Genomic DNA, 22046 nt, shown 5'->3' with positions numbered 1-22046 from the left:
TGCACCCTAAACACTTCCCATTTAACCTTCTCATAAATACGTTTTCTATTCCAGAATATTTCCAATCTCAGCTCCTGTCATTTTCTCCCAACTTGGACTACCATAACCCTGACATCCCTGAATGGAGACAAGATGTTGGCAAAGTCATCAAGAGAGCACTAGCACAGGTGAGCATCTGTTTCCTTGTCTGTACTAACATTGACTAGGCTGTTAAAACATGCACTTTTTCACATGCTAGCTTAAAAGAATGGGTAAGCACAGCAGTGATGACACTGTCATTAAAAATCAATAAAAAGCTTCTTAATATGCTGGATCTTTTTGCAGAGCCAATCTATATTGCTGATTTTGTGGAAATATTACAATTACTTTTGTTAATATTTCTGTGTGCTTTTCAGCTTTTAATATCCCTGAGGATTTTGCAAATTTTAGATTGTAATAGTATCATCATCATTCTTATTTTTCCAAGTTGATATGACAGTATGTACTGTTTTCTATTCCAAATATTTGGTTAGTGTTACTATGTGTTGTTAAACAGCTGATCCACTTCATCCCAGAAGAGAGACATTGTAGTATTCTGGATACATGAGGCAGATATTTTTATCTCTTCCTGATAGTCAGGAGTTCCACATGCAGCTAAGTGTAGCAACTGGTGAACATTTTAAAGCTCTACTCTCTTTCCAACTGGGGCAAAAAATGAGGGTTCAGAGGGAAAAGAAACGTACCTTTAAAATATAGGATAAAGAGAGACTTCTGTAGGTGGAAGATACTGAATCTTCCTTTGGGATTAATTAGAATATGTAAACTAGTACTCATATTCTTGCAGGAAAGGGGACAGAATAACTTATGATATCAAGTAGTCAGGGGCTTTAGTTTTGTGTGAAATTAGGAGCTAGATTTAGACAAGCTTTTGTTGGTTTTGCATTCTGCCAAAAATGTATCCTGTTAGGGTTTTTTTGCTTTAGCTACAGCTGTTCTTAGAAATGGAGGTTGATTATTTTTACTGGGAAAGTACATTCCTGCTCAGCTTTTCTCATCTGCAGCCCACTCAAAATTCACAGTTTATAAGATTTTCCTTGATTCTTTTTCCATCCTGAAAAAATGGTAGGTTTAATTTTCTTAAACCATTTTTCCCTTTTACTGCATTCAGAATCAAACTTGCAGGACAAAAATAATTACTTGGTTTTTAATAACTGAATGGTTACAGAGAGCAGTAGCAATCTGGTAGAAGTGCTTGCTCGTATATCCCACCCGGACTGGGCTGCCCTGTTGGTACATTTCAGCTCTGGAGTGAGGCCGTGGAGTTTGAAGTGGGACAGGACCAGAGAGCCAATGGAGCTACTGAGCCTCATGCAGAAGAGCATTTCTGAGGGAGGAGAGGCTTCCTGCCCTGCTGAGGATGCATAGCTTGGCTTTGGGGAGAGAGGGCAGCAGCCCCTATGGGCAGGTGTTGCTGAAGGCAGCTGTGAGAGCCTTGGTTCAGCACTGAGCAGCTCCTAGCACAGCCCTCCTGATCTGCCCCAGGAGTAAAGGCTCCCTCTGGGGACATTGCTGTTCATGGGTGGCAGTTGTGGATCCCCATAACCTGATAACAGGAGGTGACTGCAGGCACTTTTCTTCATATCGTCCCTGTTAGTTGCACATTTACCAGTGGTTGCTCTGAGACACAGTCTCCGGATCTGACTTTGGGTCAGTTATTCTTTTGTAGCAAGGAGGACTATATGGAGCATTCAGATCTGGAGACATGCCAGGTTTGGACTTTGGGTTGAGATCTTTGGGACCAGGGCTGCTGTCAAGCCTACATACACTTCCAGAAAGGAAGTAGAGTACATCGTTAGCAGAAGCTCAATTTCTGACCCACCAAATAGGCAGAACAGCTCATTAGGACCACAACACCTACATTAGAACTGGAAAATAACAATTTAATGGGAGTGCCATTTCTGGAAGTGAATGGAAACATATGTAACATAATAGCAGCTGGAAACCTCCTTTTTATTTTTCTTCTAGGTGACTGGTATCCCTGATGAACAGATCCTGGTAGCTCTGTTCCCTGGGCTGCCTACTTCTGCTGAACTCTTCATACTGCCCCACAAAAACACAACAGAGAGGAGGAAAAGCAATGAGGCTGATCTGGAGCAAGTAAGGAAAGAAGGGTTCATGGAACATTTATTCCTGTCATATTGTTTGCAGACGGGTCCCTGAAGCTGCCCAGCATTGGAAGTACTTACAATAAGTGTGGTGGAAATGGATGCATCTGGGGCTGTGGCAGTAGAGTTTATGGCATTAAAGAAAATTCTTTTCAGAGGAAAACCAGGATTTTCTAATACCTCACTGAGATATGTCACAGCCTACCACTAGCAGAGATTCTTCCTGAATCAGTGGAGTGTCCTTTTTACAGTAGTTACGGCCAAAGGAACCTTGACTATGTACTCCCTTTGCTCCCTGGAGGAATGCTAATAAAGGGAGGCCAAAGCAGCAAGATAATATACTGAGGTTTACTAAAAATAAATCAGGCTCTTCAGCTCATAGATCACCAAAACAAGACCTCTTTTTTTTCCTTCTGCAGCAGTGAATGGCCTGTGCAAACTATATTTGGAAGTTACAATATCCATCCATTTAGATAAATAGGTAATTACAGTGATGAATAGCAGCAGTGATATGCAGGCAAGGAAAGAACAACAGCACTAGGCTGCTGAAGCTTTCATGTTAGAATTACCAAGTGATTAAATCAGGTCTATAAAAGCAAAGGAGTGAAGTACTGCTGGAGAGGCTGTTTGGCTCTAGCTAATGTTCTTGTATGCAGCATTTTTACAGTGTGCAAACGATGTGTGAGCCCATTGCCAAGTAACTCTTGGAAGTTTGGATCAAACATTAAATTATTCAGAGGACTGGTGAACTCAGTGGAAGTTTTTGTCACCCACTGAGTAAAGTCAGTCCCTGCAGAGTAGTTCCTTTGTCGTAGGAAGTTACCAAAGCTGGTCTCTCAAATTTATGGTGGTCAGTGTGTAGGAAATAGGCATTGAGTTGGGAAGGTTTGAAAAGCTTTTTGGAGGGATGGTCTTGGAATAATTTCTGTCCTGTTCAGTAGGATCTACCAGTATTAAAGCTTCTTCTGAACAAGCTGTTGTGTCAATATTTCATATATCAGCATTATGCTGACATCTCAATTAGGTTTCTGACTAATTGACTATGAGGCCTAAAGCTCTAGTTGACAGTCTACACAGTTGTGCTTTGGCACCTGTTGTTGCCTTCTGCTTGAGGAGCTCTGCCTGGAGAGCAGGTCATTAGAAGCACTCATTAGCTGTGCCCTGTCCATCAGAGCTACTCTATGGAAATCAAGCATTAACAAGCTGAAGCTCTGGGCTGATATGCTGGGTGTGTGCTCTGGGGCAATGAAATGACACATCAGAGCTGGGTTGCTGATCTCCCAGCTCAGCAATTCCAATATGTCCAGTCCAAGGCCCCTTTTCTAAGTGAAGGAGAAATATGGCAAATTTTCTATTGGCCTAAACTGGATTGTCTCATAGCCAGCAGCCTATTTAAATAGAAGCTACATGACAGGATCAATGGGAATAAAGAAATGTAGGTCTGGACTGCCTAATCTAGTTTCATTATCCACCAATGAAAGGCCAGTATGTCAGTGATTTCCAAATGCATTTGATTACACTCAGAGGATATTGTGGAAGGTGAAAAGTCCTTAGTTACTTTCCCTCTTCCTGTAGCCCCCCAAAAAAGAAAAAAAAAAGTAAAAATTGCTAACCTTCCAGGTTTGCTTACCAGGAGAGATGTAGTAACATGCAATGAGAGTCTCATAGGTTCTGTAAGGGAGGCTTACCTGCAAGTTCTACCATGTCCACTGGATATCCAGTTCCATCTAAAGCACATCTGCATTCCTCTCCACTTCTCAGGCCCTACTGAAGCCACTAAGAGATGTCAGCCACTATTCATGGGCTTTGTGTATTCCTGAATGTTCTCCAGACTTTGCCATCTTCTGTGCTGTAACTGTTGTATCTCTTCTTATTTGATCAGGTGGTAGAAATCCTTTTTAATGCTCTCAACCAGAACCTGGTCCAGTTTGAACTGAAGCCTGGTGTTGAAGTGGTTGTGTATGTTACTCAGTTAACATTAGGTAAGTGTGGAGTCAAAGGCACAGCTGTGATTCTCCTAAGGCTTCAGACAACCCCAGGAGAATCAGTGTGCCTCAGAGCTCTCACAGTCTGGCCTGTGCCACTGGGCTATGTGCCAATTGAGATGTTTTGGTAGAAGTAGGAACTGTTAAACCAACCTATCAAGGGCATATTCATGCTCCAGTTTGTACAAGCATAAAAAATACCTTGTAAGAGTTCCCTGTGGCTTAACTAACAAGTGCATTGGTGTTTCTCAAGTATTTTAGAAAACCAGGTGAATGGTGTTCCATTAAGGCTTTATTGAATACCTGTGGAATTCAGTGGGCTATTATTAAGTTTCATGGATGTTTGATCAAATCCTTATAGCAAAGGGCTTGTTCCTGTTATGACTAGCTAAGAAGCTTTAAAGGGGCAAAGTACTCAGGAAAATATAGGGGCCTCTTAAAGGGAATTTGTGCCTGAAAATTGACTTCCAAAAATTAGAACTTATTTAAATTTCAACTCTACCTATCTCTGTTTTTGCACAGAGTAACAAAGAGTCACTTTAAGCTTTGTCAGTCCCTTTACTTTAAACCAGCCTAGTGCGAAGGTCTCAGCTATTGATGAAACAGTGATGGTTACAAAGAAGGTGGTGGATTTATTTTTGCCCTTACTTTTTATGACTACCCTTGTAATTCTCCGAAATGTGGGATCTTGTGCAAGTGCCCTTGCTGATAGCCTCTCTGAAAGACTGGGATTCGTATCCCACAATAATACACTTCAGCTTCTTCTCAGAGAGCCTAGAGCTGGGCTGAATCAAGGCTCATGACCTTTCCTACAGGCAATGCCTTTTTACCTTCACTCTCTAACTGTTCCTTTGGAATGTGAGTCAGATACTCACATTAGGAGTAGCCTGAATTTGATTAATTTGCAAAACTGGGAATGCGATGCAATGTCTGAGGTCTCCAGGTAGCTGGAATTCTCCAGAATCTGGCTTGGTTCTAGCAAGACACTGCATTTAAATTACATTTTGCAGCTATTCTTGCACCCTTTCCAGTGCAGGTGCTGCATTTGTTTCATGACTGTTCCTATAGTGTTTTGACTTGGATGAAATGACAGTCTTTCCCACAAAAGTCAAAAGTATTAGCTGCAGAATACTACCAGGATCAGACTGTTAGGTGTGTAAATTTGACAGTGAAATCAGAACTATTTGCATGACTTTGTCCCTGTCTTCAGGGTGACAGAAAAATAATAGAGAATAGTAAAACACCAAAGCCAAATATTTATGCAAAACGAGAAACACTCAGCTGCTACTTATAATCATTTGTGCATCATTAGAGACTTCTCATCAGACACTTGATCTCAGCACAGTGCTCAGGCCATTAAGATGCTGTGCTCTGATGAGCTCTTGGAATAGCTGCATAAACAAGGTATAGGAATATACTGTATTTAGCTAGACAAAATGTCAAGGATCAGAATCTACAAAACATTATAATGTATTGTGTGCTTGGATCCAGGATTGTTGCTTTGGGCTCTTCCACATTATGGAAACTGACTCAATTTAAAAGTCTTTACGAGGATGGACCTTGAGGCTTGTCACAGGAGTAGATCCCTGTCACATGTGAGATAGATGAATATCCTTGGAAGATGGGAGTTGTGCTGCTCATTGATGCTCTAAGGCATCTTCTCCAAAGGGGAATAGATGTATTAAGCCATGCTTCATAAAATTCATTTCCACTCTAGTACCTGGAAAAACCTGAAAAGTAATAGCCCAGTGTTAATACAGGAGTGATTGGGCATTCAGCTAAGTGTGGCTGGCTGTGCCTTTTCACTCAGGGATGTCAGACTGCACTGTCTTGAAAAAGAGCCTTGACTTTCGAAGGACAAGAGAACCAATTTGTTTCCTGCTGATTGGTCTTGCCAAAACCAGCATGCACCATGCAGTGGTGATAACGTGACAGAGTTGAGCTCAGCTCTCGGTAGTTAATGTGTTTCCTTGTAATATCCCTCAATAGTAATGCTTTGCCTTTCCTCCTGCAGCACCCCTTGTGGATTCCAGCTCAGGTCACAGCAGCTCAGCAATGCTGATGTTGTTGTCAGTGGTGTTTGTGGGCTTGGCTGTTTTTTTAATCTACAAATTCAAAAGGTGAGTTGAAAAACTTTGGGGTGGGAGGAAGCGACGCTGGGCGATTTGCAGGAAGCCTAGGCAGAGCTGTGCCTGAATTGCAAATGTAGAGTGAACTGTGCTGGCCTCAGGCTTAGATGAATGTGGTTCCCTCTTTCTGGTGCTTAGAGAGAAAACCATCTACTGCTGTTTCACCACAAAGCTGGTGCTCCAAGACTTCACCAGGAGCTCAGAAATAATCTTCTGCTTCAGCAGCTGTATTTAAACCACAGACCAGAAATGGGAAGCAACCTTTGTGCTCACTGAGTACTGAGATACACAAAGCAAGCTTAGTCAAAAACCACATGATGAATGACTTCTCCCAGTCTGTACCCACCTGCCCAGCTGCCTTAGTGCAGCAGCAGCTCATTTGTATCTTGCAAAGTGAATAGGTTAATCTTGCAGAGGAACAGGTGTGTTTATGTTAAAGGTGGGAGACTCAAAGCCAGAAAAATTTGTGTAAAGCATCAAAATGCCTTTGGGAATATGTGTTGAGATTTACCTTGACAGATGTTAATGTAAATCTTCTGCTTCCAGACAGCAGGCAGGACCAGGTCTGGCCTATGGCACTTGGCTGCTGCAAGCTGTGAAACAAACTATGTGATAAGAATGGCCTGTTTGCTGAAGGTCTGATTTTGAGGATATATTTTAAGCAGATGGAGCTCCTTAGGAGAAACTTTGCATTCAGTACAGTACTTACAGTATAAAATGCTCTGTGTGCCTAGGTCCTGACTAGTGGCGAAATGTTATGTTAGAAACATAAGCTGAGTCTGACTTAAAATTAAATAAATAAACTTTCTGGACATGGTAGTTCCTCTTAACAAAAAACTAGAGCTTTTCCTTTCCAGATTCCAGGGAAATGTTGCTTTCTCCAGCTTTTCTGCCCCCAGGATAAGGCTAGTATTCTCTAAGGATGTTAGTGGGATACAAACAATATTCAAAATTAAATTATATGATAAGACTGGCATCTATCTTGATCTCCAGGTTTAAAGTTTCCCTCCTTGCTAACATCTTGCATTCCCCATTGTCTGAATCAGTGAGTGGCTCACCTTGTAGTGCTTGATCCTGGACACACTGCTAACTGTTATCAAGCTCCCACTGACTTCAGTGGCCCAGGACAATTTCCAGGGAAAGCATTTGTGTGACTCTGCTCAGATGCAGATTTCAAGGCCCACAGCACCACCTCCTTTTGCAGCCTGAAGTCCCCTCTCTGCTTCTGTGAGGTGGAATACAGCTTCCCAGGGGAATGGGATTTGTTTAAGGCATTTATTCAATACTGAGCTGGGGAGGCAGCTGATGATGACTCTCACACCCAGGTGTAGGATGAGGAAGGCAAAGAAGTCTTCCTGGGAGATGTGACAAGATGTAGGTACAGCCCTGTGTAAGACATGCTTTCCACCAATCCCTTGGTGAGATTGTTTCCTGGGTTTGGCCTCATGTCCTTGGTCCTGTGGTCAGCAGTTACCAGGAAAAAGGGTCTTTATATTCCAGCTGCCAGAGAACAGTGAGGAGCTTGTTAATGCACTTTGCTTTGACACTCTCTGGGTCATGTTCTGCTGCTGCAACTCATAAAACTGACTCTTGTACTACTTAAGCACTCTGAGCTTTGAGTATAGCAGCCATCAGCCTTCTATTGTGCTCTAGGGCTGTGGAGACCCTGCCTTGTTAAAATCTGTCTGAAAGTTGATTGTTTGATTACAAATTGGAAGTGAAGAGGGAGGTGGTTAAAGCATCAGTTTTTCTTAGTCCAAAATCTTATTAGATGGCTGTCCACTCTTATCTCTCTGTCCCAAAGGGGAAACCCCAGTTTGAATTGACAAAGTTTAGGATAAGTCATATACACAGAGTGTTCTCAACTTGATTTTTCAGAACAGAAAGCAACTTTTCAGCTCTGTCTAAAACCCCTGGCTCAGTGGAACAGAAATGAGAGCATGCAATGATTTTCAGTAGAAAAAGGGGAGCAAAACCAAAAGCTTTCCTGTAGCTCTCAGTGATGCAGAGGTCCATTATCCAAGTGTACTTCTCTGATTAGTGGTGGTCCCAGCCTGAATACAGAAGTTCTGCTGACAGGGAAAGGCTGTGGGAGAGCTGATGTGATTTTTTAATTCTACAGATTCATAGAGTTGGTGCTTTGCTGGTTTGCAAACAGACTCATTATTGTGAGTCCATCAATTTATAGACTCAGCAGGCATGTTAAACACTGCTGCCAGAGAGATGCTTATTGAGGAGGTCCCAGTGGAAAAGGAAGGAAGAAGGGGAAAGTATGGAAATAATCTGTAAAAAAGCTGTTTGTTTTTTTTTTCTGGAAGATTGAGCATATATCAGTCAATACTGTGTGTGTATGAGTGCTGAGCAGTGGTGGGGCTGTGGGGCAGTCCATGTGTGTGTCCTGGGACAGCAGTGCAGGACTGTGTGCTTGTGTGTGCTCAGAGTGATGTGGTTGTGTAATCACAGCAGGATTAGGTATTTGGGTGTGCATTCACATATGTACAGCCATCTCAGTTTCCTTTTTCCCCAACTCTCTGAAGTACCTTGGCTCTCTGCCTCACAGTTCTAAAGAGTTTTTCTCACCTTTCCACTCAAGTTCAGAGACGATCACTGCTCTGCCATTGAATTGTTTGGAAGCAGAACCAAGTCTTCCACTATCTCCAGGCGTGTTCTCATGTCTCTGTACATCTCCAGACAAATTCTGGGCACTTAGATCCTATGGAAATACATTAGTTCTCACTCATTTCTTGTGTCGTTCCTGTATCTTCTGGTGGCATTTAAGGCATATTTAAACATTAGAAGGTAGGAGGAAGGGATATCATGAGATTTGTCTGCTGCTTCTAAACTTCCCAAATATGTCCTGGCTTGATGCTGGTTAAGAACAGAATGCCAAATCAAGCAACAGCACAAGTTGGTTTAGGCCAGAACTTCGCTGGAGTAAAATCAGCATAGATTATTGAATTAATGAGAGCTGAGGCTGCTTTCAGTCTCTGACATATCCAACAGCAGATAGATCAGCATAAAGGTATGGCATTTTATATTACTTCTTTTGAACACGACTTCTTTCTCTCTAGCTCCTGTGTGCTTTAAGGAACTTAAAATATTCTCTAAGTTTTCCTTATTGGAGCAGTGTGAACTGCATGTGGCACAAAGACTTTCTAAGAGCATTAGGAAAAACAGTCAACTTCCAACAGGCAATGCAGATAATCCTGGCAACCCCCATGATGCTTAACACATTCCTTTTTGGGTCTCTCATTTTAAACTTGCATTCCTCCAGGGATTACTACCTCTCTGTCTAGGTTTATATAATCTGTCTACCTAACTGACTCTCAAGGATGTCATTCTAGCAGGTCAAGGTAACTTTGCTTGGGAGAAGGAGGAAGAAATAATCCCTTCATTTCCTTGACTTCCTGAGCAGCAAAGAAAAATAAGTCCCTACAAACTTACTTGATCCATAGCATGACAAACTGGCTTTTTCAATGGAATGGTAACAAATAGACTTTGGATGGGTGTTATGAGGTCCAAATTCTTTCTGACTCTGAGGCAGGAACAATTCTTTATAACTCAGATGTGGCAGTTTCTTCTGAGTCAGTGTGGGCCTGTCAGCAGCAACAAGCCCAGCAATTTTTTTGCTCAGTTGATACTAGTGCCAAATTGATTTTTACTTTTGGTTTCCAATGCAACACTGATCATATAATAAATACTGAGAGAGTTGACAATTGCAGCTGATTGTACTTAGTTGATTGCTGTTCTCTGAGCTGAGTGCAGTGTCCACTGTGTGCACAATTTCTCATTTAAAAGGGCAGAACATTGAAGTTTGCAGCTGAGGGAGTCTTTGTGCACATGATATGAAGACAATGGCCTGAGATTTGGAGTACCTGTAGGCTGTTACTGGAATTAGTGGATGCTAAAGGCACTTTCAGAGATGAACATCTATGTGGTAGTTTCACCATCTGAGAGCTCATACTTTGCATCACTGCTAGTACTGCATTTCTGGGATTGGTCTCAGTTTAGCTTGTCTCATTAATAAATGACATGCTGAGGATCCCTGTGTTAAAAAACATAACCTCTCATTTTCCTTTCCTGTGCAGGAAAATCCCTTGGATTAACATCTATGCCCAAGTTCAGCATGACAAGGAGCAGGAAATGATTGGCTCTGTCAGCCAAAGTGAAAATGCCCCCAAAATCACCCTGAGTGAGTTCACAGACCCTGAGGAGCTGATGGACAAAGAGCTGGACACACGAGTGATGGGTGAGAAACAGCCCTCAACTGAGTTTTGTTTCACAGTCTGGGTGAAGATCTTGGTCTTTTGGGTATTAGGAGAGGCAGTGACTGTGACCTCGAGTAGAAGTAGAGTCCTGAGGCACTGAGATAATCTCTCATTGGGCAAATCTCTCTCAGCAGCAGGGTAATGGAGTTTCTCTTACAGCTTTTCAGCTTTTCCCAGGGTAGGAACGTGGCTCCAGCAGTAGGTATAAAGAAGTGGGTAATAGCTGTGGCTCACACCTATTCCCTGTGGAGGAGTGCCAAATTCCCTGCACCCTCAAACGAGTCTGCTGAGCCAGGCTTACACTGTTGGTGTGCTATGATTACAAGCAAATATGTCCCTAACAGCTTAATGAGTTTACTGCTGGTCAGCTGAGCTGTATTAATTGAGTTTTCTGCATGTCCCCTGCTTATTGTAAATACATAAAAGAATGTGTAATTTTTAAGCATCTTTTCTGTCTTTACACTTACACTACCACATCCCAAGGAGGAGTGAGAAGCAACATAGACCAGACTGTTGAAGCCACTGCACTGATTCTCTTCTCTATTTTCTCCTCCACAGGAAGCATCTCAACAATTGCCAACAGTGAAAGCACAAAGGAAATCCCCAACTGCACTAGTGTTTAATACTGAGAATCCACTTGGTCTACAGCATTTCTGACTTTTTATTTGTAATTATTATTGTTATAATTATTATTATTATGAAAAAAGAAAGAGTTATATGTCATTATTATCATTTGGGAGGGAATGGGGTGGGCTTTTTGTGTTTACCAGGGCTGCATTCATAAATAGCAGAGGTTCTTCATATTTAAAGAATACACATCAGATTAGAAATATAAAGCAAAGAATGAGTCAAGTGTGCGATGAGATTTGAATGCCAGCTTCCTGTTAAATAATGGGAATTAAGTATTCAAATCCAACAGATAGGTGTCATACCTCAGGCAACATGTAAGTAAATTGTCCCTTTTCAGCTCTTTTCAGCATAAGTCATGAATCAGCTGCTTCATCCTGCCAGAGGGTTCAGACTGGGTTGTTGGACCAGGCTCTGCAACATGCCAACATCCCTCGCTTTCCAGTGACATGCATGTCTCAGCTTTTTGCAGGATCTTGTCTCTTTTAATTGCTTTTAATTTCAGTCACCCTCTGGCACTGTTGGCTGCTGAGAAAGGGAAAAAAAAAAAAATCAGAGCAAACACACATGTCAGTGTTCCTTGGACTACAGACTGGCTGGAGGGGACAGCACCACAAGCAGTGGAGGAGCAAGCCTGAGTTTATGAATGCAGCCCGAACCCTGTGCATGTGAATAGCGAGGATGCCGAAGGCCTACTGTAGATAATTACAGTGTACATAGCTTTTTATTTCTTGGGAAATAATTTAATGTTTAGTAAAAGAAGATATGTTTAAAAGAAAACCTGAACCACACACACACATGCACGCCCACGTGCACACACACACACGTACACGCCAGCCAAACAGGGACCCTGGTGAGCACTTGAGTCACACCTGGGTTCCAAGCGTGTTCCAGTTGTCTGTCATATTTCAATCTGACACTGCTCTCTATAAAGAGAGTAGTTTATTTCTCTATGTATAACTGCAAGCCTTTTTTTACATATATATATATATATAGTGTCATTTCTTGTGATGGGGCAGAAAAAGATATTAGCAGGCCAGACTATGAGCTTGTCATGAATATTTTAATGATGTTTACCATCTATTCATCTCTGTCACTGTTGCCCACTTCTGAGAATGATCTTAGTGGCATCTGTTAGTGAAAATGAGGAAAAGAATCCTGAAATCATCACCATCTCTATGTGGGCAAATATCAGTGGCCTTGCTGTACCCAGTACAAGCTGAGCTCAACTCAGTGGGTCAGGTTGCAGTAGCTTTATTCCCAGGGGGATGTCATGCTTTTTGCAGTTAAGCTGATGAAGGGAAGTGCTACTTAGGATGTGTAAGAGTAGTAAATTTTGGCTGAACGTGATGTAAGCTATTAGGGACTACTCTTTGGAGAGGGCAGTGGAGGGTCAGACCTGCATTAATGAGCTATGACAGGTTCTTTCCTGTGAGTGCTGCAGAGTGGCAGCTTCCAATTCAGAGTGAAGATTTCTGCATGGTAGGTTGGTGTTTTCTGATTAGAACAGGGAGGTTAATGAAGAAAATATATTGAAAAAGCTCTGTAGAAACTTTACTACACTGAATTGAGGATATCCCTATGAAGAGGTGGAGTTTAGGGGCAAGAGGTTGACTTAGTGATGAATTACTTTTTATCCATTTTTCTTGAGTTGATGATGCCAAAAATGAACCTTATTCTGCAGAGTATTGACTTTTAGGACCCAGCAGGAGGGGAAGAAAGATTTGGGGCATGTCTGGGAAGATGTTCTAGTGTTTGTTTGGTAACAGGAAGCAGAAATGACAGCAGATGACAATGTTTGTTACCATTTCCTAGGATCTGGATACAGGACCTCAAACGCCTTTAATATACCTGGTCTCAAATGAGGAGATGGCTGGAATTTAGGTGTTACTTTGCTATCTTTCTGATTGCATCAGGCCAGTGGGCTACAAACCAGTCTCAGCTACATGTATTCACTCTGTTAGTGGGCTGGAATGTCTTTCAAAGGTTAAAATCCTGATGGCTCTGCAGGTGGAGAGAAAAGTGAGTAAACAGAATTTTGCAGAACTGAGGAGGTGTTTCAAGATGAAAAATGTAAACCTAAAAAATAAGGAAGAACTGTTTCTTGAGAAATACTAAAACAAAATATTCTCAGTTCTATTTCCAGTCAGGTTTGTGGAATTATTTATTTATTTTTTCTGCTGATTTAAAAATATTTCTCTTCTGTTTTCCCCCTCACTTTTCTGCTCTGGTTTCTAATACAAGATGAAGAGCAATGGCTATGTTATTCCATTTAACCTTGGTTTCCATCCATCACAAGTGCATAAACTGTTGCATTACTGTCTCTGTTCTGAAACACCACAGTAGTTTACTGTAATGGCCCAGTCTGGTGATAGGACTGTTAGCACAAGGCCATAGCTTCCCATTGAGGTATAGGTGGGAGGGATGTACATAAACGATGGTCCCATGGGCTTTGAGCTAAATTGTGGGCTGATCTCAGTCTTTGCTGATCATTAGGATTTGAGGTACTGCTGTGCTGAGCTGCTGCAGAGGACTGAATGTAAAATACTCAGTATTTTCTGTATTAACTATTTCCTTTGGAAACCACGAGGCAAAGTGAAATTTTTCGTTGTTGTTTGGAATTTTATAGGGTTTTCATGGGCTTGACCTCATGTTGTTTTAACATGAAAGGCAGAGGATTAGTTTTTGCAATCTTTTTTCTTAATTTCTTTTCACATTTTTTTACATTTTATTCCTTTACACTTTTAAAAATTTCTGTTAAATGTCTCAAATGGGAGAAAGTAAGAAGGAAAAATTGGGAATAAGCCATTGAATAAAACATAAAAAAAATTCACTTCTCAAAAGAAATTTAATCTCAGTGAAGGCTGAGAAATTTCTGAATGACACTTTTGGAGAAACACCTGTCTAGGATGTAATTTTCCATCCAAAATGATCTTAAAGTATCCTACAGAGCAAACAAGAAAAATCCATGAAGCCAAAACTGCATGTCAGAAAAGTCTGACTGATTCTTACATTTGCTCAAACTTCTTCCATAAGACTTGGTGGATGTTGCTGCCTCTCAGTGTAGCTTGGCTCATGCTGTCAGGACCAGGGTATGTGCTGCAGGCACATCCCCAAGCTGTACATGAGACCACATTCACCAGGTCATTCCTGCTTTTCTAGGGCACAGTCACAGCTGATGGAGGCTGAAAAAAGCTTGGGTTCATGACTGAAATCTGCTCCTTTAGAATACAGGAAGGGTTGCTATTTCATTCCTGTCCATCCATGGGAGCTCTGTAAGGTTTGGATTGGGCAGCCAGCCCTGTTTGGGCTGCAGTGTTAGCACAGACTGGAGTACTGGCCACTTTTATTTGTCTTGCTGGGAAATAACAACCTGGGGTTGCCATCAGGGTTTTTTCCCCCCTGCAAGTTTTACCCCTGAGGTAAATGGTAATGGAAATCCTTGAAGCTGTAGATTATTATTTACCTGAGTAGGGATGGAAATAGGCAATGGCATCAATGGAACATAAATAGATCCCACACTGTAATTATGAAAAAAGAGGAAATGAAAGAGAGAGAGACAGAGAGCAAGAGACTGGGTCAGTGCCCTCTATCACTGCCAGCCTATCCTCCATGATGGATTAGGTGTAATTTAGGAATAATGCATGAGATCTGGAGACTAGATGCAGCTTCTGGCTCTGTGCAGCTGACAGTCTGATATAAACCATGAACAGATCATTTGTTTAGCTTAACTGGTACTCAAGAACCCTACCACTAAACCTGGAAGGATCAGAGGTGAGACCTGAGTGACAGAGGGCTACGGAGCGTTTCAGACACAGTTGCCATCAGTGAGAACATGTGTAGGAAGTGTGCATTTTCTTCTGGACTATGGTTTCACAGATGTAGAAAGATGTCCTGATGTCCTGTTCTCCTCCCTTTCCCTTCAATCAGCTCCCACACACATTCCAGGGATAATGAACTGAACCAGAATCCACACACTCTTTCTGATGATGTTGGACAGTGCATTAAACCCAAACCACCACTGTGGTTTCAAAGGATTAAATGAGACAGACAATTGCAATACCTGTACTGAACACAGTAATACAACTGCATGAGTCATATATATACATATATATATACTGTTCTTGGTTTTATTGTTCCATTTGAATATTTCTACTGTAAAAAAAGGCAGTGGTTTTGGAATTGTTGAAAATAAATGTATTTTTGTACATCAGAGTTACCCCTGGCTGCTTTTTTCAATCTTTGTCCTTTTTAGATTTCCTTTTGGCAAAGCCTTCTCTTCTGAATTTCCCTTGCCATATCTATCCCTCCAACTCTGTTGTTCAGGGTCATGCATGCACATGGAGTGTCAACAGAGAAATATTCTAAGGCAAGATTTTTAAGATAAAAGAGAAAACAACTACCTCTCCTTTCTTCTTAGTGCTCCTCTCCAAAAATAATTACCTTCTTACCTTTTCATTCTACAGGCAGATTCTGTTTGGAGCCTCAGACATGAATAGGAGGGGAGAACACTCTGCTTGTACAAGCACAACCCCATAAATCCTATGCTCTCACCTATCTGATTTTAGCTTTTAAGAGACTATGAAGTGCCAATGTGGGGGGAAAAAAAGAAAAGAAAGAAAAAGTTTCTTCACTCCTTGGCAGAAGAGACTGTTGAAAAACAGAAAAGGGAGCATGGAAGTGTGTCTCTGGATATGCATCAGCCATCTCCACCCATGCTCATGCATGCACACACACCTTTCCTTTAGGTCTGAGGTTCATAAACTGCAATTGTTTCTGATTTTCTTTATGTCAGAAAGCTGAAAAAGTCAGGCCATGAAGGACTAGGTTGGCCATCTCCAAGTGTGATGTATGAGATGCTTTCAGCATTGCAGAAGACCTCACAGCTTTTGAAATGTTTGTGTCTGCCCCTCTTTTCAGCAATGATAGTGTAATACTTGAGTTCATGGGATCCTGAGCTACAAGTTATGGACAGACAGGCACAAAGGATAAAATTGCCATGGTTTAACAAGCTTCCACTGAAACCCAGTGCTCAGCTGTTCAGAAGCCCAGCTAAGTGCAGCTGGGAAGTCAAGTGCAGGCACTTAAACTTCATAGCCTAGAAACATGAGCAGGAACTCAATCTTTGTCTGAATCCAGCTGTTATTTCTGTGAAGGATGGACCTCTTATTCCCTTTATTAAGAGTAGTATAAGCATTGTTTACTACATTATGAAATTGTCGTGGTTGTGCCAAATACCCCTCTATCAGGGAATACGGTGCTGCTCAGGAGAACTCATCATAACTACTCCTGGAGTCAACTCATCACTTACTCACTCGTGGCACCGCACACTGCAACAGGCTGAGGCTGTGCTTAGCTGACTTTGCCTTCTGCCTGGCTCTTCCTTTTCCCCTGGCCCTCTCTCCAGTGAAGTACTCTTTGATTATTGAGGGTTATCAAAGCACCACTGCATTACTGACATATTATTGTAATACATCACTTGAGTGCTGGTCTGCTGTTGTATATCATGGTGCTACATCAGGGAAATGGCAGGTGACAGGACCCAGAGACAGATCACTTTTCTAAGCTTTATGGGCTGCTTTTTTTCTCCCAAAGACAGCAAATAAAGGCAAGGAAAGCAGTACTGGACTGCTGCCATGAAACTTTCAAAACCTTTAAATGTATTTATCTATACATTTTCCCTTTACCCTGAAACATTAATTAAACAAATAAATCTGCTGATGTTTCCATATGAGACCATAGAGATGAGTTTATTTTGGGTCATGGAGGAAAGAACAATTCCTCACTAGGAACTGTTTCATGTATGTCTATGTGTGAGCAGAAAAGAAAGATTTGTCCTTGCAAAAAAAAATAATAATTTGTTCCTGAATTCCAAAAAAATTGCTACTAGTAGGTCAATTGACTGTATTTTAAATGTAGTTGTGCAGGTAGAGGAAGGACAGAAAGCAACTGTGCTGTTGGTGTTGGGATTTTACCCTTGATAAATATAAAAAGATTTGTTTTACCATTGCTTTATGCTGGTTCTACCTTTTCAGGCCCCCTGATATCAGTGAATTTAGTCTTGATTTACACCAGTCTGAGCTCTCACATTAAGAGGAGTTACATGCATACTTCAAGGATGGAATAAATCCTTTTTAATGCCTAATTGTGAATGTCAAGCAGTTTTCAGACCCAAATTTAGGGGAGATTATAATACTACTACTAATGAAAAATCACATACAGGGGACATAGTTGGAAGGAAGGAGAAACATATTTATTAAATTAAACAGAAATATTATGATGATGCATGTTTTTAAAATCTTGTGTTGGCTACATGAACCTGGAAAGCAAAAAGGAGAGAAAAACTGGAAGCCAGACGTGAAGCAGAGTGAGGAAGAAGAGAGGTGGACCAGGCTGGCTGGGATCCTGTGGCTGACCAGGAGGCACAGTGAGAGGCACATGGTTGGTTTTAATTAATTAATTAATTAATCTTTTAATGACTTTAGCACAGGAAGTTTCTAAAGTCTCAGGGTGAATGAACTGAATCAACAGGAGATGTAGCACATTCAGGCTATGTAAGATGGAGTCATCTCTGCTCCCACATCCTGATGCTCAGCCTTGAAATTCTAGTTTCAAGCAAGTGATTCCCTACTGAAGTCCCAGTGTTGAGCACTGAGGGTCCTGATAGAACAGTGTTGGGTGGGTGAAGGTTCAGGCAGGATTTGTTGGCCAATTTCCAAGCTCAACCCAGCATTACATGTGATTTTATTCAAAGGGTTGAGTGGTTGCTGTGAAAAAGAAGCAGCTCCTGATGCAGGTAAGGAAAATGGACCTGAAGTGGGAAAAGGGAAGGAAGATGGGATGAAAAAACACTGTGAAATATTTGTCAGTTCATGGGGCACAATTCTCTTTCATGGACATTAATTTGTCTGTATGCTGGGTGAAGCAGTGAGTTAAAATCCTCGTCTGGGAGGGGAGACAAGGATGAGCCTCACAGGGAGCTGTGTGAATGGGCCATCAAGAACCAAGGAGATTGTCTGGACTAGCACAAGGGGTGTAGCTACCTGTCCTCGTCTTTTTGAAATGAGCATTTCATGAAAAGACCCTTAGAGAAACCAGGGAGAGTAAAGAAATTTTAATGGGATGGTGAAAATAAATGTGAGATAATCTGACAACCAAGATAAATCAAAGTCAACCTGGGCAACATCTGCTGCTGCCACATCTGGTAACACTTGGGTGCACTTGGTGTCCCAACAAGTACACACCCCTCATTTTAGAGTGGTTCTGGGACTCAGGAGTCCCCGAGGATGCAGAAAGACTGAGACCCAAAACATGCCACACACAAAGGTTTCTCTTCCCTCAGGAGCCCTCCACAGCATGCATGTGCTGAAAGGCCTGAAGCTTATTGCAGGCAAGTTTGAAAGTCTAAATCCATTTGTGGCTCTGGACCTTGCTGCCTAATAATATCTCCTACACTTGGAATAATCTGAGATACTGTTAGAAATACCTGTGAGACTATGGTTTTAATTTTTTTTTAACCTTGAAATGTTCCTGTCAGTTCCAGTCTACAGGCTGTTAGAGATCTGAACTGAACTGTAAGACGCTGAGGGATTTTCCTCTTCTTTTTTTTTTTTTTTTTTTTTTTTTTTATGTAAAACCTCCCTTCCATTTTTAGGTTATGCAGAAAAGTCTCAGCATAAGCTTCAATCCCACTTTCACCCACTGCACTTTGAGACTATGAATAATTTACAATATGGATAATATTTACCTTGTGAACAATTTGTTCATTTCTAAAAGGAAAAGTCGCAGAAAGGGCAAGCACATGCAATCCTGTGGCTTTGGTGCAGGAGAGCCTGGAGATGCTGTTGGCATCAGTGAGCACTTTTCCTCTGGGTCTGTCATTAACTCCTGCAGACCTTGGGGCACACCCTCACTCTGCACAAACAAGCATGCCACAGCCCCTATAATTTACCAGCAGAGGAGGGGATTTACAAACAGCTGCAAATTACTTATCTATTCAAAATACTTTCATCAGCCTTGAAACATAAACTGATCCTGAGTAGTAGGAGGGAATTGATCTAACTTATTTATCTGCTCCATTAATGAATTTTTGACAGATCTATTTTGAGAACAAGATGTGAAGACAATGCAAAGTCTAAGCAAATTAGGGCAGACTGTGCCAGGCTGAGAACCAAATTCCTGCACATCTGTCTGGTGGAAATTTCTGGGCTTAGGAACTCCTAAGTCAGTCCATGCTCCATGGGGATGGAGAGCAAGAGGGAACTGGGGAAAAGGTTCAGTTCCTTACTTAGGTGGCTATTTGGACTTAAACCACTAACCTGAGGTCATGCATTTGTTTCTGATTTGGGGCTAAAGTGGATTCAGTTAAGCTCCATCATGTCTGAATATTAATTTCTGTTTGTAGCTGCTGCACAGCAACAATTTTCAAACTGGACTGGACCTTCCCTACAGACTATCTGGCTTTCATTAGAAACTCTGGCTGTAAGAGAGCCTAAAAGGGACACCTGGACTGTGGGTGTAAAAGGCTTCAAAGGGATGCTGAGGGTTCACTCTGAGCCCAGAAGGGTGCTAGGGTTTTGGTTTGTTGATTTTCTTTGATGGTAAAACCCTGCCTCTAGTTTTTAAATCATAATTAATAGCTCATCAGGAACATTGGCTTCAGAAGTTATTATTATGTTTCAACAGATGTTCAACCAGTCAGATTATTTAATTAGCTTCATGCTCTTTAACCTCATAAATCTGTGAAAGCTGTGACAAGGAAAAGGAAAATGAATTCACAAAAATAAATCAATACCCTAGACCTTAATATAGCCTGAAAAATTTTAATCCAAGCACCACTGAAAAGTTTGGGGGGCAAACTGGTTGCTTGTCTTTGGGCTATAAATCACATGTGAACAGTTTTAGAGGAAAATGCCTTGCATTCTCAGCACAGCATTCTTGGGAAGTGGGAAAGCTTGGAAAAGCCTTTGTGTGTAGGGAACTGCTTTGGCATTGCAGAGACCTGCACGTGATCCCTACCTCTAACACTGACTTAAAATGTGACTTTCAGAAACTCTGTTTGGTTTTTCCTGTCATCCTTAAACAGTGGAAATGTTGTCTCAAGCACAGTCCAATCTTAAGGATATTTCTCAAAATTTCTCCAGAGAAGATATTCATCATTTAAGACCCCATTTGGAAGAAAACCTTCTCTGCTTCCCATTCACCAGGATGCCTTAGGAGACTGGCTCTCTGATTTCGTTACCTCTGTTACTTCCTTAGCCTGGGCAACAGCAGTATCACTCCTTCTGTTATGCAAAAAGCCTTCTTGTGTTTGAAGTGGGTGGATTGACAGACAGCCTAGGAGCCTGCCAACATATCTGCAGAGCCCCAAGGCCACCCCAGCCAGTGAAGATTGAAGGTGAAGTGACAATTTGGTTGCTTCACTCCCCAAATCTGTAGTACTTGAGACTATTGCAGACAATAAGGTTAGTGCTCAATGTGTGTGAATCTGACTTTGAAAATAATCCTGCTCTGTTCAGTTTCAGGCCCTTCAGTGAGCAAATCTTTCTATTGCATATCAAGAACCAGCCATTGCCACGATCCTGGAGCAGCAAGTAGACTGGTGCCTCTGCATCTACTGTGCTCATACATTGTGTGATTACAGGGGACACAAGTCAGTGAATCAAAGCATACAGTGACCCACTTCATCCTCAACATGCTTGGAAGTGAAGGGTTTTATTCCCATGTGTGGTATTTTAAAAAGTGTTTCCCTCATCTTCATTTCAGAAAAATACTTTGTTAACAGATTTTACCCCTCCAGAGACCAACTTCAAACAAGACATCATTTACAGAGGAAAAACCCCATTCAGTAAGGGGTTTTTTGTACCTTTGTTGGCTCCAGAAAACTATTTTTTTCCTTCATTTTTCCTTCCAGCAATTTTATATAATGTGTTTCACAATATGCCTGACTTCCATAAATCAGAGGGGATGGAAATTTGCTCATGGTAGGAGTGGATTTGCTCCAGAAACTTCTGAATGTCAGTTTTGACTTTTCTCTGAGCTCTGTGGAGTGGAATTGAGGTCAAGCATGGACAATATAGTAATTTCCTTGAGGCCTGCAATTAAATGGTATTTTTGCTGCATGAACCTGGTAACACTTTCTACACAGTGTGCACCAGTCATTGCTCTGGACTGTGTTTTCCTGGCTGCAGCACTGCAGTGGGTCTGCTCCTCCTGCTGTAGGAGGAGCTGACATCACCAATTGCATTTGTCTGGTTTCTATAGTCAGATACTTTCCTATGGCTGTGTTATGGTTTGGTTTTCTGGTTAGCTGCTTGCTTTCACCTCCTGCACCACCACCTACTTCTCTGCCTTTCTTACTTGCTTATAATCCTGCTCAGAAATTGCCACCTATGCAGCCAGGTTAGTGGGGAGGTGAAATTCACCCTTGTTAATTCAAAGGTGTGGAAAAGGAAAAATCTGGGTGTTGAGGGTGGCCATCTTTAGCATCTTTACTTCACCACCACAAGATTTAAGTTCAAAATGGTTCAGGCAATGTGACCTCCATCCTTCTGAGGGTTAAAAACCATCATGTGTTGTGTCCACCTGCAGGTCAAGGACACCCTTCTGCTGAAAGCATCTTAGGCCAGGCTTTGATGTCACCTGTCAAGAAATGGGCAGGACTCTGAGCTACTGCTCATTTTGTTTCCCTCTTCCCATCCTGTAGGAAAACAAACAAATTATGTTTGCATTTGTTGCCTTTGTTGCCTCTGTAGAAACGGTGCTACCTTTATATATGTTGGTCTCATCATTTTTTAGCCATGACAGAAGAATGAAATTGCAAGGGAAGAAAATGCTTGTAACAGTTACATTTTTTTGTTTGATGAAAAATACCTCCCCGGTAAAGGCAGACAT

General features: G+C 41.6%; 1 protein-coding gene across 2 annotated transcripts in view; it reads left to right on the top strand.

The window, feature by feature from the left end:
• The window catches only part of SORCS3 (sortilin related VPS10 domain containing receptor 3), a 273052-nt gene extending 257684 nt beyond the window's left edge, over positions 1 to 15368 (top strand). For both annotated transcript variants that reach the window (XM_086899396.1, XM_086899397.1), the window contains 6 exons: positions 55 to 167; positions 2005 to 2136; positions 4027 to 4126; positions 6144 to 6249; positions 10347 to 10507; positions 11085 to 15368. In XM_086899396.1, the coding sequence (XP_086755522.1) occupies positions 55 to 167; positions 2005 to 2136; positions 4027 to 4126; positions 6144 to 6249; positions 10347 to 10507; positions 11085 to 11149 (677 nt within the window). In that variant the 3' untranslated portion in view covers positions 11150 to 15368. The remainder of the gene's footprint in view (positions 1 to 54; positions 168 to 2004; positions 2137 to 4026; positions 4127 to 6143; positions 6250 to 10346; positions 10508 to 11084) is intronic.
• The last annotated feature ends 6678 nt before the right edge of the window (positions 15369 to 22046 follow it).

The sequence above is a fragment of the Cyanistes caeruleus genome, chromosome 8 (genome assembly GCF_971803275.1).
Source record: "Cyanistes caeruleus chromosome 8, bCyaCae1.hap1.1, whole genome shotgun sequence".
Classification (NCBI taxonomy): domain Eukaryota; kingdom Metazoa; phylum Chordata; class Aves; order Passeriformes; family Paridae; genus Cyanistes; species Cyanistes caeruleus.
This window is presented reverse-complemented; position numbering and strand designations above follow the sequence as displayed.